Source organism: Galleria mellonella, unplaced genomic scaffold, assembly GCF_026898425.1.
Source record: "Galleria mellonella isolate WM207_F2 unplaced genomic scaffold, CSIRO_AGI_GalMel_v1 utg625, whole genome shotgun sequence".
In the NCBI taxonomy this organism is placed as follows: Eukaryota; Metazoa; Arthropoda; class Insecta; order Lepidoptera; family Pyralidae; genus Galleria; species Galleria mellonella.
The window spans coordinates 567,718-587,456 of record NW_026442129.1 but is presented as its reverse complement, the minus strand read 5'-3'; the positions used below and the strand labels follow the sequence as shown (position 1 = coordinate 587,456).

The 19,739-nt window shown below is 37.4% G+C and overlaps 1 protein-coding gene across 1 annotated transcript; it reads left to right on the top strand.

Moving 5' to 3' along the window:
* Window positions 1-12,216: 12,216 nt before the first annotated feature.
* Window positions 12,217-19,728, top strand: LOC116413380 (uncharacterized). Its single transcript, XM_031912241.2, has 6 exons — window positions 12,217-12,302; window positions 13,887-14,231; window positions 16,607-16,666; window positions 17,770-17,916; window positions 18,892-18,984; window positions 19,664-19,728. Exons 1-6 carry the CDS (start codon window positions 12,242-12,244, stop codon window positions 19,687-19,689), a joined length of 732 nt encoding a protein of 243 aa, XP_031768101.1. The 5' UTR covers window positions 12,217-12,241; the 3' UTR covers window positions 19,690-19,728.
* The last annotated feature ends 11 nt before the right edge of the window (window positions 19,729-19,739 follow it).

The window sequence follows — 19,739 nt, the reverse complement described above, 5'->3', positions numbered from 1 at the left end:
CCAGTCGACCATTGGGCGAACCGAGAAATAAGTAGGCGGTGCATTATTGAATAGAGGAAATATAAAGCAATACTTGATAAATTCATATAATATAAACATACTGGTGGGTTTTATAGGAGAAATCTAGGTGTGGCAGGGATAACGAAAAGGATTTGAGGACTCACCGTCTTGTCGTGGGCTATCATATGATGTCCTGTGCAGGCGCCTTGATTTCTTCCGTCACTTTGTCACCAATGTACACACACTAAAATATTGTCTATAACACAGCACTTCAAAATTATGTAAGCGGCAACGCTTTAAATGTTACAGTTTGCAGCACAACAATTTTATTAATATTTTCTTAAACACGTAATTACTCGTTGATTGCGGAGGTCACATTGACGGTTAGGATTGAAGACAGCTCTGAAGTTTCTTATAATCTTCCAGCGTCCTCATTGGTTGTTATAACTCGGAGGTAAAGACGATGACGGTGATTGGAGAGGATAGGATCAAGGGAAATGAATTTAGCACTAGGTATCGATTATTATTATTGAACTAGCATATATAATGAGAATAAATTTATAATTGTTACGAAAAATATATAAAATTAAAGAAACGCGCGAACATGCACCCAGCCTTGAGAATACGTAGTATTTTCAACCTAGTAATATATTAAATAAGAATTTGAGAAGATTTAATTAAATTATTGAGATGGTAAAGAGCAAAGTTTTATTACGGGACGTTTGTATATGCCACTACATGTTTTTACTAACGCGACGCGTACCCTACCGTCTGTCCCGGGATAAGTTTCCATAATTATGCCCATAGGCCAACGCAATGGAGGTACATCGTCTTGATGTACTAACACAACCGTGCCGGGTTTTATATTTTCAGTATTAGCAAGCCACTTCTGTCGTACCTGTAAAGTATTAAGATACTCCAAACGCCACCTTTTCCAATAGCTGCTAACTATTTTATCAAGTAGCTGCTTACGTTGTCTAAGACTTCGAATGTCCTCGGATACGTTTTCAATGGGTAAGTGCAAAAGGGGGGAGGCCATAATGAAATGCGCAGGAGTTAGCGGTTCAGGATACGGTTCCTCCGTTAGTACGCAGAGAGGTCTTGAATTTAAAATTGTCTCTATTTGTGTTAAAACAGTTAACATTTCCTCGTACGTGAGTAATTGAGAACCGATTGTACGGAATAAATGGGTTTTTATACTTCGAATATTTGATTCCCAAGCCCCCCCGAAGTGAGGGGCGCGGGGCGGGATCATATGCCATTCAATACGGTTATTAAGCATAAGATCATGGAGTTGAGCTTTTGCACCAACGAAATTTGTTCCATTATCAGAATAAAGACATGAGACCGGTCCACGCCGTGATATAAAGCGTTTAAAGGCAGAAATGAATATATCAGATGAAAGGTCTGTGGCTAACTCGATATGCACGGCTTTTGTTACAAGGCAAATAAATAGGCAAATGTAAGCCTTTTGTGACTTTTGACCACGGTGTCTGCGTAACGTTATTTTTATAGGTCCAGCGTAATCCACGCCGGTGTGCACAAAGGCTTTCGTTTCACGCACGCGGTACGGAGGCAAGTCCGCCATTTTTGGCGCCTTGCTTGATGGAGAAGCTTTAAAACACTTGTTACAGGAGTGGACTCTTTGTTTAATTACACTTCTGGCTGATATAATCCAATATTTTTGTCGTAGTAATGAAGTCAATAATGAAGCACCAGTATGACAGTACATACGGTGATAATTGTCTATAAGCAGGTGAGTAATATGATCATGTTTAGGCAGTAATGCGGGATGCTGAGCTTCGAAAGGTAAGTTACTATTAGATAATCTTCCTCCTACTCTAATAACTCCACTTTCATCGATAAAGGGGTCAAGTTTACGAAATTGTGATGAAGGTAAGTTATTTTTATGTATATCTTGAAAAAGCGATTGAAAATATAATTGTTGAACTCCGCGAATAAGATGCATTTCTGCGACGTTTAAATGTGAAGACATGATGCGAGTACTACACGGTATTAATTTTGTAAATTTAAGTATATATGAAATAATGCGTAATATTTTATTCCAGGAGGAGAACTTCAGCGCAAGCTGGTGTAATATAGAGGCGGGGGCGGAGGTAGTACAGGTAAGGGTATTACTTTTTATTTCAGGTAACTGCTCACAATTCACTGGTTTAAATGGAGATATTGGCCATTCGGCCAGAGGGCGCTGTAACCAGACGGGACCGTGCCACCATAAAGGATGCGATATCAACTGGTCAGGTAATAAACCTCTAGACAGACAGTCACTAGGATTATCTGTCGTGTTTACGTAATAAAAATGCGAAGAGGCAAGATTTTCTTGACACTTTGCTACGCGGTTACTTACAAAAACGTTCCACCTATGTGGTGAAGAATGGATCCATGAAAGGGCGATTTGTGAATCGGAAAATGCAAAGATTTTATTAATATTAATGCGGGAATTATACGTGTCTAAGACCAGCTTTACAAGTTTTGACATTAAAACAGCAGCACATAATTCCAGTCTAGCAAGAGTTACCGTTTTTGTAGGTGCGACTTTAGATTTTGCACATACTAAAGCGACATGCACTTTACCTATCGGATCCGTGACGTGTAGGTACACTACGCATCCATACGCCTTCATGCTGGCATCGGAAAATGCAACTATGTTGGTAGTACAACCAACTTCCACATTAACGTGTCTAGGTATCTTCAACGAAGAGAGATGTTTTAATTGTTGTATAAAATTATGAAAATTTGTTTGTATATCCATTGGTGGAGCATCATCCCAACCAATGTGTTGGATCCACAATTCTTGTATTAAAAGTTTAGCAAAAAGAATTACTGGTGCAGCGAATCCTAAAACATCCCATAGACGGGCAATAGCCGAGAGGATAGTACGTTTAGTACATTTCTCGTCTATAGAGCATGTTGAAAAAGTAAACACATCCTCAGAGGGAAGCCATTTCAATCCGAGTATTTTTATACTATCATTATTCGAAAAATTAATAGCGGTTCGGTTAGATTCAGGAACAGCAGATAAAAGATCCACAGAGTTACTCGCCCATTTAGTCAAATGAAAGCCGCCCTCCTTAAATAATGCAATGAGTTCGCGTGACAAAACCACTCCTTCCTTAAATGTCGAGACGGAGGTAGCCAAATCGTCCATATACAGTTCATTAGTCGCTACATCAGCTGCACGCGGGTACCCGGTCCTCTCATCTTCTGCCAACTGCCTAACAGTACGCATGGCTAGGTATGGACTGCATCGCAGCCCGAACGCGACACGATTAAACTGAAACTCACGAATAGGCTCTGTAGAATTAAAACGGTACAATATCTTTTGATATTTTCTATGTTCCTTACGAACTTCGATTCTTAGATACATTTGTTTTATGTCGGCGGTTAGTGCAATAGGAAATAAGCGAAAGTTCAATAAAAGAATTAATATATCGGCTTGTAAGTTGGGTCCCGTATGTAATATATCATTTAGAGATATGTCATTATGACACTTGGCGCTTGCGTCAAGGACTATGCGTAATTTTGTCGTCTCTTTATCATTCCTAATGACGGGGTGATGAGGTATGTAATACCCTTTACCATATTCGTTACTAGTGGGCAGAACTTCCGATAGGTAATCGTTGATAAGATATTCTTGTATGATCTCATTGTAACTAGCACGAAGAACAGGATCTTTCAATTTACGTTCTAAAGAGAGTAAGCGACGAGTAGCTACAGAACGGGAATCACCCAATATGGAGGGATCCTTAGAAAATGGCAGTGAGGTACAATATTTACCCGTAGAATCACGTGAAATTGTGTCACAGTATATTTGCTCGCATTCAGTCTCCTCCGGACTCATAAACCTTTTTGAAGGAACTTCTTCCAGTTCCCAAAATTTACATAATGTTTTATCTAAATTATCATTTTGTGTTTCCTGTTCCGAACATATGAGAAATGTTGAAGAGGCGGGTGCCGTATCGGAGTCAGCGGTTGAGGCGACTTCCCCTATAAGAATATATCCGAATACGGTTTCAATAGCGGCCGGTGCGGGAGGTGCAATAATTTTACCACCTAATAATAAATATGGGAACAATTGAGCCCCAAGTACGAGTTCAATCTGTCCAGGCGTATGCCATAGTGGATCAGCAAGCGGTATATTTAATAAACTACTAATAATCGTTGCATCGATCATGACGGAAGGCATATTCTCCGTTATGACGTCGACGACAAGCGCATCAATAGTGTAATTATACAAGTTATTTTTAGAAGAAACACACAGCGGAACCCAACCGCGAACGGTCTGCGATGCGGATCCTATACCTTTAATAGATGTATGTACATTAAGTGGAATTGGTTTTAAATTAAGGCGTTTACAACAAGCGGTTGTCACGATATGGTTTTGTGACGCGTTATCAATAAGACATCTAACATTTAACTTCTGTTTACAATCATTTAAAACGTTTATCTGTGCCGTGCTAAGCAATATTGTATTGTTGTTATTAATAACATGCGCGCGGGCACACAATGAAACTTGGTTATTAACGCACGGAGTCAGCTGAGTCGGCGGCGGGAGCTGCGCGATTGGCGGGGTTACCGCTAGCGGCGGGTGCGCGGGGCAATTACACAAAGTATGAGCGGGAACCTCAGCTGTGCTAACCGACGGCGCTGCAAGTAATGCGTGCGAGCAGGACGGCGGCGTAAAGGGTTGTTTTCGATTATTTAATTTATTGCTCAGACTAGTTTTATGTAATAGTGTATGATGTTGTTTGTTACACATTTTACAGTAATGCGAAGAATTACAACGCGACACAGTATGTGACATACTCAAACAATTTATACATGCACGTTTATTTTTGATAAACTCAAAACGTTGTTCGACCGGAAGCGATTTGAAGGTTGTACATTGGTATAATTGCAAATGATCACCATTGTTGCACATTGAACAAGATTCGATATTATCACGTGATAGCAAAGTTTTAGAGTAGTGGACTGTATTGTTATGACGCGGGCTGGCTACGGTAGGTATAACCGTAGGGCGGTTACTAGTACGATCTAATATCTTTACTTGACCTTTAATAAATTCGACAAATTCCGAATAAGAAGGGATTTCCTTATCTCTAATTGCCATTTCAAATGCCTGTGCGGTTACTGAGTCTATTTTTCGTAAAGCAATAGTTAATAGCATGAAATCTTTAAGATCGGTAATTTTTAGCTGTTCTAAGGCCGACACCGCGGCGCTAAACGATTCAATAAACGTGTCAAGCGAAGCAGCATTATTAATAGCAGGTTTTATATTCATTAAAATAGACATGTAATGAGATCCTAATGCTCGTTTGTCTTGGTACTTATTAACTAAACTTTGCCAAATACTAGCGTAGTTCTCTCCGGCTGGTACAATACCGGCCGTCAGTTTTAAAGCAGGACCTGACAATTTACCCAACAGATAATGTAATTTCTGTGAATCAGATAGACCTTCATTATCATGTACATTAATCTTGAAACACTCGTAGAAGCTTGGCCAAAGCTCAACCTGGCTATTAAACGATTTAAGCTCAATAGGGGGGAGGGGTATCCCTGACCTTCCCTCCTGGACCTTCATCCGAGAGCCCTGCGACTGCGATTGCATCAATTGAGAACGAACTCTTTGAATTCGCGTATAAATATCTTCAAATGCGGTAAGTTGAGAATAATTAGGTACATACGTAGGATCCTCATCAATTTTATATTGATTTATCGTATCTATATTAGCAATAAATTCATCACGAATCACAGACAATGTTTCTGTGTCCGCCATGAACGCCTCCGTAGAACGAAGCTCAGGACTAGAAACGTTTACCTTTTTTGCCGAATCATGCAGTCTATTTATACGTTGGAAAATACAATTAATTTTAGCGTTTAATATAGAAATTTTTGCATTCATTTTTAGAGATGACAATTAGCGTTAGATATAAAATTTGATGAATATTTGATTTGATATTTGATGAATTAAACGAAATAAAAAATGAACTACCGACAAATGAAATAAAAAAGTATGTGGGTACACAGATGCGGCTTACCAGTACTCGAAAATAAAATCGACAGGTATGTAGCGGTATTAAAGAAATATTGCGATTGGTATGTAGGCATATAAAGAACAATGCGGTTTTAGCGATGAATGTGACTAATTATATTTACGCGGTTTATATTGATATAGAAAAGGTAGATATATTTTTTTTTTTTTTGTAAAACGGTTAATTATTACTGCGGTATTGAATATAAACTAGGATATGTATTTTAGCGGTTGTGAATTAGAAAATAATAGAAATAATAACACGTTGTGCTGGTGGGCGGATGCGATTAATTATTAAGAGGGTACAAAATGGCGGATGCCGTGTAATATTAAGATGATGAAATGCTAGTTCAAGCTAGTTTTTTTTTTTTTTTTTTTTTTTTTTTTTTTTTTTTTTTTTTTTTAAATCCGGTTCGATAGGTACCATCAAATGGTGGGTTTTATAGGAGAAATCTAGGTGTGGCAGGGATAACGAAAAGGATTTGAGGACTCACCGTCTTGTCGTGGGCTATCATATGATGTCCTGTGCAGGCGCCTTGATTTCTTCCGTCACTTTGTCACCAATGTACACACACTAAAATATTGTCTATAACACAGCACTTCAAAATTATGTAAGCGGCAACGCTTTAAATGTTACAGTTTGCAGCACAACAATTTTATTAATATTTTCTTAAACACGTAATTACTCGTTGATTGCGGAGGTCACATTGACGGTTAGGATTGAAGACAGCTCTGAAGTTTCTTATAATCTTCCAGCGTCCTCATTGGTTGTTATAACTCGGAGGTAAAGACGATGACGGTGATTGGAGAGGATAGGATCAAGGGAAATGAATTTAGCACTAGGTATCGATTATTATTATTGAACTAGCATATATAATGAGAATAAATTTATAATTGTTACGAAAAATATATAAAATTAAAGAAACGCGCGAACACATACACATAATATATTAAATAAATAAATATATATATACAATAAATACATACATAATATATTACTTTATAAGACAATTAAATAAAACAACTGCAATAGAAGAGCAAATAGTAATCTATGACTCGAACAGAGTAACCAGCACGAGAAGCTTAAAGGGAACGTGATTTTTTTTAATGTATCTACTTATTATATAGTTATAACTATAAATATATTTTTCTAAACTTGCCTTTTTATATATATATGTTTCATTTATTCCAAATATATAATACTAAATTATGAAATACCATATCTGAATGTAGATAAGAGGACCAATCAGCGTGTGGTAACGAATTTAAAATATAATAGGTTATTGTGGTTTTTTTTTATACCACGGAGGTGATAAACAAGCATACAGCCCGTGTGATGGTAAACGGTCACTGTAGCCTATGGACACCTGCAACACTAGTGGTGTCACGTGCGCGTTGCCAACCCTGAAGAAAGCTTAATAGAACCTTTTAAAAGAAAACCCATACTGTAGTCTCTAGGAAAAACCTCGGCATAGAACTCATTCCACAGCCTGAGTGTTCGTGGGAGAAAACTTTTTTGAAACCGCACTGTACGTGACCATTTAGGTTCAAGCGTGTGAGGACGAATTCCCTGTCGATGGCGAGCAATGCGGTGATCGACTAAATCAATACTTGTAGAAAGACTACACCTATATTATTCTGCACTATTGGTGTACGCTGGCGGGGTATCGGCGAGAGACGATAGGTTTTTTTAATGGATGATAATAGAATGGTAACCCCGCTTGCGCTAACGGTACATGCCGGCGGGGAACCAGTGAGGTATGATAGATGAGAATGAAAAGGCAGGTCAGTTAGCCCATCGTGATGAATACACTTGGGAGGGGGAAAGGGATTGTTAGTAATAGAGACTGAGAATCCCATTACTAGCAATATACCCAACCAGGTCGACCTCCTCGCGGTTCCCCCTGGAAACTATCATGGTTAATTCCTGATGAATTCATCATGATGGGCTGACTAGCCTGTTTTCATTCTCATCTATCACCCTTCATTGGTGCTCCGCCAGCGTATCCCTTTAGCGCAGGCGGGGTTACCACCACATACCATTTTCACCCATCAAAAAAAATACACTTGGGATTCAGCACAATGGTTTTCAGGAGAGACGACGTGGATGACGACCTGACATGGTATATTGCTAGCAATGGGACTGGTCCGCATTACTAACAATCGCTTCCCCTCCCTGGATGACAGGTTGTTTTTTTAATGGATGATAATGGAATGGTAACCCCGCCCGCGCCATCGGTATACACTGACAATGCACCAGTGGAAGACGAAAAATTTTTGAGAAAAGGTTTCCAGAGCCGCATGGAGGTCGATCTGAAAGGGACTATTAGACCTCATTGCTAACAATCCCTTTCCCCCTAGCACAAAGGTTTCCAGTGGGGAGCACGTGGAGGAATAACTGACGGGGTATATTGCTAGCAATGGGACTGGTCCGCTTCCTCCCCGGGACGATAGTTCAAGATGGAGTAGGGTCTCTTCGCCCATTGTATTGAGGGAATCACGTGGTGGTCGACATGATAGTGTCTATAGCTAGCAATGGGGCTACTAGATTTTATTACTAACCATTCCTTACTCTCCAACCAAAGAGCACTATTGACATACTACGATATCAACATTAACACTGCCTGTTCTATGCAAAATCAATTACGACACCGAGTGAAAGCAATTCGCTCCGGCCCCAGCACGGTTTTATTGGGCATTGCTTTCAATGCCTATGTTACTAGCTGCAGCTTTCTATAGGTGAACGAGAGCGCATTTTTCATATCGTCGAGTCGGGCCGATGCCCCTGCACGCAAGAAGCGACTGTTGGGTTTTCTTCTTCCCGGGTGGCTGGTTTAATGGCGCTTCGCCATTAATTTGTGTAAGACGGTAGTGCTCCTTATCCGCCGCCAGCAATTGTTACCGCCAACCTTCGCCTTTGAGATAAGATCATCTCTTGGGAAGGTACAGTGCGCTACCTAGAGGTTGAGATTGACTGACCGCAGCGTATGACGCCGCAGCTGTATCGAGTCATCACCCAGGCAAAGGCCGCATGCGTCTTGTTATGACCGGTCTTACAATCTGAGCTGCCGTTCCGAATGAGAAGTAGGTATCTATAAAACCTATGGTTATATTCGTTCCCGGCTTACGTATGCTTCCTCCACATAGTACGAACTGTGTTCATCATTACAGAATCCAACACTGTAGGCCAAAAAACCCCGCACTGCGAATGTGCGCAGTTGCAGATCGGTAAGTCAGGAACGAAGTCATCGCACGCGACTTAAAGATTCTGATGGTGTAGGAATTTGTCAGCCAGTTGGCGCGTCTGCGTTCAGCTGCGTCGACAACGGCTCGCCCTCATGACGCCGCGCGATCTTCTGCGCATAGCAGGTTCTACGCAGGGCGGTTAGCTGGTTAGCCGGTTTCGCGATGACTGGACAATATTTTAATTTTTCTTATATTCCTACTATTTTTCCCAGCTAATGCTATTTCAATAGCGCAGGCTTGGTCCCCTGGGTCAAAATGAACGACGCGATGGCGTACTGCCATAGCAGTACGCTCGGGCAAAGAGCACATGGTCGAGACCCGTATCTGTAAACTGTGGGGGGTTCGCGGATGTCTCAGTCTTATAGTGAAAGTATTTTAAAAATCGATTACGTATTTTTGAATCTATTCATTACAAATAAAAAAAATCAAACATTTCCCCTTTACAATATTATTTTAGATATGTAACAAAGAAATATATTATTTGTAGATATAAATGAAGGTAGTACTTTAAAAATGATAGGATTATTAGAAGAAGAGTAAGAATAGCATTAAGAACACGGATAGAATGGAGATGGTTTAAAAGTGTTTCATCATCGTCATCACGATGTCAGCCTTTAACTGGCCACTGCTGAACATAAGCTTCCCCCTTGGAGGATGCTGCTAATAGTTGTCACTATTGGCAGGCGGATTGGCAACCACAGTCAGGCTTTAGAGATGTTTCAAGAGGGACGCTGCCGCTCATCCCTCGCCCTCCCTTAGTCAGCCCTTATGATACCCACGGGAAAGGAAGGGGTGGCTTAGTTTCTGCCGGGACCATATGACCAGTGTTTTAGACTAACATTGTTCTTTGGACGAGGCCCAATGTCCAGCTTAGATCTCTATTCTGTTATTTTGATAATCAATTCTCCTAGTGCAACATTATAAAGTCTTGTACGACAGATGGCGCGTGCAGGTGCGTAGCTGATAACGTTTTATGGCCATTGTTCGTCATTATTTCGACTTGTTGGCTTTGTTTTATTGCATTCAGATAGTGGAGGGCCGTATTCAGCTAATTATGGGATTGTAATTAATGCTTTTTCGTTTGGGGGCATCTCATTTATTAATAACAATAGTAATTTTTTTCTAATTATCATATCAGTCGTTAACTGCCCGCTATTGAATACAGGCCTCCCCCATAAACTGCCTATAAAATTGGGAGGCTTCGCCAAAATTTGTCATGCTTGGCAGACGGGTTGGCAACCGTAGTTAAGCTTTGGTGATGTTTTAAGTGGGACGTTGCTGTCCATTCCTCGAGCGTTAAGTCACTTTCGTCGTCTCTTACGACACCCACGGGAAAGGAAGGGGTGGCTGTTGTAAATAGCAGAATGCAGTAATAAAACATATTTGTATTTGAGATATAAAATAATAAGTTAAGTGAAAAAATACGAGACATGTCTTATAGAAATCTGACACAGAACAAACTTAAAAATTATACATTGTTCTAAAAAACTTCAGTGTCAACAGCCAGTATTAAAACTCCAACAATGGCCCGTAGTATAGGTTATTTTTTTAAAAACGTCAGTTAATGAGGTACTCGTTTATTCACATATTAACAGAAAACAAGGTGAAATGACAAGATGGCTGGAGAAATTTGAAAGTTACGCTAGTAAGACACGTCGAGAAGTGATCATTGTTTTGTTATGGTCACGTAACGTGCCCGGATAAAAAGCATGCTGTAAAAAAGAATAATTAAAAAAAAGTGACCAGTTTTTATTTGAAATTTGATCTGATCATGTTTGTTTTAGCTCGGTGACTTTGAAAAAGGCGGTATCATTAGAACATTATTAAATAATATTACATACATACACACATATCTGTCACGAATATCTCCCATTTTATAATTTATCATGGGGAGTGCTCTGAGGAATTGTTCCGATAGATACCTGCTGCTGATTTTCACCACCATACAACCCGCCATAAACTAAAGTTTCATCCCAACCATTTAGATTAGCGGCGATCCTCCACCGTGCGTTTTACAAGGCACTTTCTTCCACGCACAACCACTCTTTGGAATCAACTTCCAGCGGCAGTATTTCCGAACCGATACGACAACATAACCTTCAAGAAAAGAGCATATTCCTTTTTAAAAGGCCGGCAGCATACCTGTAATACCGTTGGTGTTGCGGGCGATCATGGACGGCGGTAGTCACTTACCACCAGGTGAGCCGCCTATTGGCCTATTTCCTTCAAATTATCATCATCATATCAGCCGTTATCTGTCCACTGTTGATCATAAGCCTTCATAGACTGCCCTAAGGAACGGCCTTGAGCCATCGGCATACACTGACTCTGTAATACATTTGAGGTCGTCACTCGATCTAGTGGTATCATCCTAGACTACAGAACATCCTAGACTTAAGAACTTTTCTTGCCTATCGGTTGTCAATTCTTTGAGCTATACGATCAGCCCATTGCCAGTTCAGCTTGCTTATCCTTCTAATGCCTCTTAATTATTCTATAAAAGATAGAAAATAAGTGTGTTGCTAAAAAAGGACTATAAGTTGAAATTAATTAATTTATTTATTTAAAAAAACCAACAGCGCTTTACATATAAAATTACCAAATATTTGATAGTAGAATTTATACAATAGATACATATTTTAAAATAGTATGACCAATAACAGGTTTTTCTAAATTAAATTCTGTAGATTATGTAGTTGACAATTGTTAAATGAGAAATAGAAAAATAAACAAGGCGGGCAATCGTTGACGTCAAAATATACACATATATATCAACACATACATACATACATACATACACTGTTGTAGAAGATATAAAAAAATAATTTATTAACCCCCAAGTCCGTACCCAATTGAAAAAACGAAGTATCCAACAATCAAACGAAGCGTAACTATATAAATTTTTCATTCTTCTGAGACTGCAATTAAAGTCAGCGGTACAATATGCAAGTGAACTTGGTGCTCCTTATCTTTCTGGTTTTAACCACAGCCTTCGTCCATGCTGGTGAGATTATTTTTAATTATGTAAAGGTACTCGTATACAAGGATTGGACCAATAACTTTAAATTAAAATTAAGCCAATTTTAATTTCTGACTGGTTGTCCGGTGATTCCGCTTTGGAAACCATCGTGGTTAATGTTTGATGAACTAATCATCATTATGTTTGTCATCAACTGTCCACTGCTGTACGTAGGGTTTTGCCAGTAGTAGTTTATGCTTGGCAAGCGAGTTCGCAATCGCAGTTACGTTATGATGATGTTTAAAGAGGGATATTGTTGCCCATTCCTCGATCATTAAGTTCCTTTAGTCACTTCATATGAGACCCGAGGGAAAGGAAGAGGTGACCAATTCTATTTCAGGACTACACGACTAATTCATCACGATGGAATTGACTTTACCCATTCCAAAATCCGACCCACGAAAAAAATTGATAAAAAACAAATTGTTTAGTTTTATGCAACTTAGAATGGCGAACAAACTGACGGCCCACTTGATGGAAAGTGATAACCGTTGCCTATAGACATGAGCAGTACCGTGGACATAACAGAGTATACTGTTTTGCCCATGATACTCCCTTTGCGTTGTTATTCCTGAGGACTCAGTTGTTATTCCTTTGTACCCTGTAAATTCACTGCCATATCCCACCCTTCAAACCGAACCAGCCATGCAAACACCACTGCTTCACGTCTGAAACACGAATGGGACAGAGGTGCCCAAGCAAACGACTTTTGTACAGTCTCCCTCTGGTAAATTATATTAATCCGAGTATTAGCGATAGGCTTGTCCCCTGTCAAGTTGGATTCTCTTTGGCGAATTCTCGACTTGTCAAGTGTTACTTTCATCGCTACAGCAGCAAACTGACTACCCTTTTTTATAATTTATATTTTGAGCATATTTATTTATGTTATTCTTAAATGTTGCACATTAATTAGTAACTAAAATCAGATTTTGAATATATTTTCTTACGAAAATGTATATTCGGTACTTCCTGTGAAAGGGGATGACTCATTGACCCTTTTGCTATAGCAAATTGGATTATTCCAATTTAATTGCTTTATTCCAATTTGAAGGACGAGAATATGGCAGGAAAAGTACTGATTATCAAATGTAACTCAGAATTTTTCAATACTTAAGGGTTACTAACGTACAACTGATAGTTCTGATGCAACAAGCATCCAATGTCCATAAGAGTTTCTTTCGAATGGATTTTTTCTAAAAATAGCATTTTTATATATACATGAATTATGTAAAATAGCATTAACTATAAGGAATCAGTCTTAAAGTCTCTAGTATAGTTAACAGGGCTCTCAACTTGGAATAATTAAATTACTTATGGACAAGAAGTTTTGATTCCATTGCCTAGTAATCGGTCTAGCTCTCTAAGTTTACTTTGTTTGGTCGAAATCTATTTATTAAAAGCAAATGTGTACGTGTGTATTTACATTTATAAAAAATGTTATTTAAAAAGTTCAAAATAATAAACGTAAATAACTATTATATTTAGCTATTGAAAGAGCTTCAAATAGATTATCAAATTAAATAAATAAAAATAAATATATCAAATATGGTCAATTTTTCTTGTTATTAGAATTCTATTACAATCATGTACCACCAAAAGAAGAGGATTTAAATAAACTAGATCTAAAATGTATTCCTGGTCGTACGACAATCAAAATTGATGAAAAAATAGAATTTAAAAACGATGGTTCAGACGAATTCGAAGACGATGCTAGGAGGTCTCATATGAACCACGAGACGAAGGATGAATACTGCAAGATATGTGTTTGTTCAGTCGAGGGAAAAGACCAATATTGTAGCAGAAGACCAGCTATGAATGTAAATGAGTGTATTAGGATGGCCATGTTGACTGATGAATTCAAGAAAAGCGTTCTATATGATAATAATAGGAACTTGGCGTATAGAATTAGAAGAGGTTGGTGGGATAGTGGCGGTGATGAGCAGTTCAGCTGATTTTGTAATGTTATTATTTGCTAACAGCAACGCGGTTAATGAGAATGTGGGAATTTGCATTAGGTACATACTCGTAGGAAAGTATCGAATAAAACAGAATAAAATCAAAATAAAACAATAATATTGTTTAATAGGATGCAGTTCTATAATACAGTATTGTATAAATTAAAAGAAGATATATTTTTTTTATATAAGTACAATATTTAAATAAAATTAATATATGAGTAGTTTGGAATTTTATGTATAAGTATTCTTTAAAATACCAAACAATATATTGGTAAAACCAAAATAAATATAGATAGTAAAGTAAATGTACAGATACAACAATAGGATATGATTACTATAATATACAATTTAATTAGTTATCAAAAAAGTCTAAAAATTTGCTTCTATCTATCACTGATAGTATTGAATTCACATTTAAATTTATCAATAATACAGATTACATTTGGCACAAGGACGAGATCCCATATGAAGCAAAGGCAAAATGTAAGCGAGGGTTCTCGTATTACACAAACAGCGTCACTGCAAACGACACTGATATCGATGTTGCCTCCGACATCGAGTCACTGTTAAACTACCAAAGCACAAACATATGCTACTACTGCATCTGCGCTGTCCACGGGAGAGGTGTTGGCTGCATCAGCAGAGATCCTTGGTTTTGTGAATATTATAGAAATATAAGAGAAAAAGCCACTTCCAGGGACAGATATAGAAGTTTATTCAAACAAGACAGACCAACGTATTTCAGACAATTGTCGTATAGAATAAGGAGGACTATGGACGAGGCGGTGTACGCTTTAGCGGATACCGGTATGGTGTGCCACAGGGTTGTTATATTGGGCCATTGCTTTTTCTTTTTTGGTTTTTTAAGTGATAATCGTTTAGGTCTTGTTAGTTAATTTTAATTTAGTGTCGTCTTAGTAGTAAGTCGGTACCTAAAATATATCTTTTTAAAACAGCATATCGCCTTTTGCAACCAATCTTCTTCGTAAATTAAAAAAAAAAAAAAACTATCAAATTAAAATTAGAATTACGTGTATTGAAAGATTTTGTGACGAAGTTATTGGAACAAACATGTTATAAGTATACAAATGATAACATAAAGATTGGTGATTGCAGGAGGCGATTCGCTGTGCTGTGGGCATCAAGATGGACATCGGAGGAATCTTCATAACCAAGTGAGGAACAAGATAAGGCAAATGAGGAGAAGGGTGCCTAAAGAAAATCTTATGTCTGGTGGGCCGGGTGGAGATTATACCGACTTCATCGTTAATAACGATAAATAAGAAGACGGAGAATTTAAAAATGCATGGATGTGTGAGTTGAGCTGTGAGGTAAAAGAGAAAAATACTAAATGAAGATAATAAATTAATATAAAATAAACTTTGAGAAACACCAGCAAAAAACTGGAAAAAAAAAAGGAGAATTGATAATTGTGTAATTGTGATTATTTGGTGTTTTAATAATTGTAAAGATATTGAAGTATCAGTGAAATTTTAACAATGTTTTTTTTTTAAATTTAGTTTGTAGTGCGGTAAAGACTTTTTCATTTTTATATGTTTTCTATACAAATGTGATGGTGATGTGTGAATTAAATTGATCATTAAGTTATCTTTGTCTTTTTGAATTAAAATAGCAATTGCTTAAAATTCACAATTATTAGTTTGTATACATATTGCACAATTTTGCACAGTTTATCAGCTGCACTGCTCATCACACTTATCATTATAAATATAAATATTTTAATTCTAAGTTCACAATTGCACATAATACTTAGTATTAAGTTCCTATTGGTATAAACTTAGAGACAGCAATATTACTGTAACTATAAAACCTTTTTCCCACGAGTAAATTAAGTAGTTCAGTATTGGGAAAACGTTTTTGTTACTAAAATAGAATAATTAGTGATGTTATTACCTAAATTTACTCAAACATCGCATTTATGAGGTAAGTTTTTATAAAATACTAATGTTTGGAAGGAATAATTTAAATTTTGTTAAAAAATTATCTAGCAAAGCCATGGCCTTTAAAGAAATCAACATAAGTAACAACAATGTTATAAAAAAATATATTATACATGTTAAGGACAAAAAAGCTGATGATATTTTTTACATATTTACAATTACTAAATACGATTAGTAAATCATAATTCTGAAAACAAATATATAAAATACTTTTTGCACTATTTAGGAAATTACAATAGTCCAGAACCTAAAATTCAAAATTAAATATTCTTTTACGATTTTTTTCACCTAAAATTTCAATTATTGAGTAGATTTTTTTTTGATTTCTTATTATATAAGCACCTAGTTTAAAACATATTCAATTTTTCAGTGGGCACAGATTCTTCGACATGTATACCGTTCGTATCGGAATATACGGATTGTACTGAAGGTGAGTTTTCAATCATCAAATTAGAGGGTAGAGAGAAATAGGGAGCGAGAGTTAGTGGGAGACGTAGAGATTTCTACGTGTTTGAATTGGATACTGTTTGCAATCATATACTCAACGTCGATTTTTAAATTCGGGGTAACTTTCTGCAAAATTCCTTTGGTTCAGTAATGAAATTGTTATTTCACAATACACTATTACAAAATCTCTAACAGCTGTAAACGAGCGAGCTGTGAAACAAGCTTCCTTTATCAATTCTAATGTATTACTATAAGACATTACGACGAGGAATGATGTTTTTGGCCTTATAAAATAATAATTGGGTATAACAATACAATATGTATTAAATTGTGAAATACTCATTTTTAAATAAGATTCTACAGATCGTGGAAACGGTTACTTCTCATCTATTGTGTTCCATTATGAAAGCTGTGATATAGCAGTGAAATTATTAGGTACAATGATGCAAGATCTTGTCACATACAGGGGTCCACAATGCGCGATATCTGCGGTACTGCAACCGTTTTTTGATTGCTGTAGTTACTTAACTACTTCCTTAAGTATGGTAAGAAAATTTGTAAATAAAAAATGCTGTGAATATAGTTTATAAATAATCGGACTAAGAGAAAAGTCGATGATCCCAAGTTCACGGGTGTTACTGAGTCTAAAGCGAGACTTTGCCTTTCTTCGTGTGATCTACCGCTTGTATAACATATTGTGTTCTGAGGAATTGCTTGAAATGAAGCTCACTGCCACCTTTTATCACCACATCTCTCGCTATTGATAGGATATTCATCCTGACATACTTGATTCCAAATGGTAACGTACAGTATAGTTTCAGAGGAGTTGACCACCGGGAATTTTCAGGCTATGGAATGGTCTCTGCCGAGGTTTTCCTTAGAGATTATTGTATTGGTTTCTTCCAAAAGGGTATATTAAGGCACCTGCAGGGTGAGCAACGTGCTTGTGATTTTCTTGTCTGCAAAAAAGTTTCTGATTTGGGAGATTGTCTGCATTCATAGACTAAAGTGTCCGTTTACCATCAGACGGGCTGTAAGTTTGTTTGCCACCTCCGTGGTGTAAAAAAACTATATTTTATTTAACAGAAAACAGGTGTTCTGGATGCCAGCGGTGTGAATGCACTGACGAAGCCAAGTGGCTGTGTCACCCCGTAATGGAGTGCGACGAGTCGGATGGAAATCTCATTGTTGATGAAAGCAATTTTGAAGATGCACTCACTAAGCTTAAACAAGGTATTGTTTTTAATCGACTTCTTGAATTTTGACTTTGAATTGTATATTTTATGTTATGCGATATGTTCATTAATTCAAAATTAATTTTGATTGACTGAGATTAAAGTAGCATATTTTTTTTTTATACAACTTAGAATGGCAAACAAGCTGACGGCCCATCTGATGATGTAAATGGTAACCATCGCCTATAGACATGAGCAGTACCATGGACATAACAGAGTATACTGTTTCGCCCTTGATACCCCCCATGCGTTGCCATTCCTGAGGACTCAGGTGTTATTCCTCTGTACCCAGTAAATTCACGCCATATCCCAATGAAATGTTAACCCCGCCCGCGCTATCGGTATACACCGACGAGGCACCAGTGGAAGATGATAGGTGAGAATGAATGCAGATCAGATGGCCCACCATGATGAATTCGGCATGAATTAACCATGACAGTTTTTAGGAGGAACCGCGGTGAGGTAGGCCTTAGAGGGTATATTGCTAGCAATGGGGCTATTTGACCTCGCTAACAATTCGTTTCCCCCCTATAACTACCGTTTTCACTTACGTGTAATTAGATCGAGAAAGCTCGACTAGTTTTGGAATCAATTCGTGATCCTTAGTCATGAGCGACTGTGACGCAAGCACGAATTTAAGCAGTCAGGATAACGTAAATTAAACTGATAGTTGGTACATTAAAATATAATGCATGCTTAGGAAATCTCAAATATTGCCAAATTTCTTGACAATTGAGCTAATAAGGTGCCGAGAGATAACAAATAAAATCGTTTATAATATTTAAAAAGGTGAACTGAATCTTTGTTTTATTAAAAGAAAATAAGGAAGTTGAAAAAATAAAAAGATCACGATTTTGCAACTTTATTTAATTTTTACGTAATTTTAGAATGAAGGTTTCTCATTTTTGACGTTAGAGATGATTATTTTTCTTAAAACAAAAAATCACATATTGTTATTTTCTTTGATTTACAGACTTGAAGTTTAAACAGATGAAGGAATCGACCAAAGCAAAAACACCACTAGTTCCACGACCCAGCACGGGGAAGGGGGACAATCTGTTGCTAGGTATTTTCTCATCTCTAGTGGTAATAAAATAAAATTGTTGGCTTGATTATTCGTCTCTGGTTGTGAAAAATTTGCTAGTGAAATTACAGGGTACGGAAACATAATACTAGTTGTCAAGATATATTAAATATGAGAAAGAAAGAAAAAAAAAAACAACTATCTGCATTTATAAAATGCAAAAAAATATGTGGTGTCAAAGTTTTCTGAGACGTCCATGGTATTGTTAATGTGTATGGGTTTCATATAGTTTATTATATATAAATGATTGTAAATGCTTTCTAATAGTTGAAGCAGATTGATGTAAATATTAGATCGAAGCGTAAATCATAAAACATCTCACCAGAGGGAGACTTTGTATAAAAGTCGTTTGCTTGGGCACTTCTGTCGCATTCGAGTTTCAACCGTAAAACAGCTGTGTTTGCATGGCTGTGTTTCGGTTTGAAGGGTGGAATATGACGTGAATTTACAGGGTACAGAGGAATAACACCCGAGTCCTCCGGAATGGCAACGCTTGGGGGGTATCATGGGCGAAACAGTATACTCTGTTATGTCCATGGTACTGCTCATGTCTATAGGCGACGGTTGCCACTTTCCATCAGATGGGCCGTCAGTTTGTTTGCCATTCTAAGTTGTATAAAAAAAATGGTGGTAATATTTATATATGTATATCTTTTCTCAGGTTACATCATTGCTATACCGCGATAACAACACTGAGCACCGTTTAAATATAATAATTGCACATAATGCACATTGTT

Excerpts from the sequence above, each read along its gene's own strand:
- LOC116413380 (XM_031912241.2), top strand. The coding sequence starts at position 12,242 with ATGCAAGTGAACTTGGTGCTCCTTATCTTTCTGGTTTTAACCACAGCC. Across the intron at positions 14,232-16,606 it reads GGCGTATAGAATTAGAAGAG|TGGGCACAGATTCTTCGACA; the intron begins GTTGGTGGGATA and ends TCAATTTTTCAG. Across the intron at positions 18,985-19,663 it reads GGGGGACAATCTGTTGCTAG|GTTACATCATTGCTATACCG; the intron begins GTATTTTCTCAT and ends ATCTTTTCTCAG.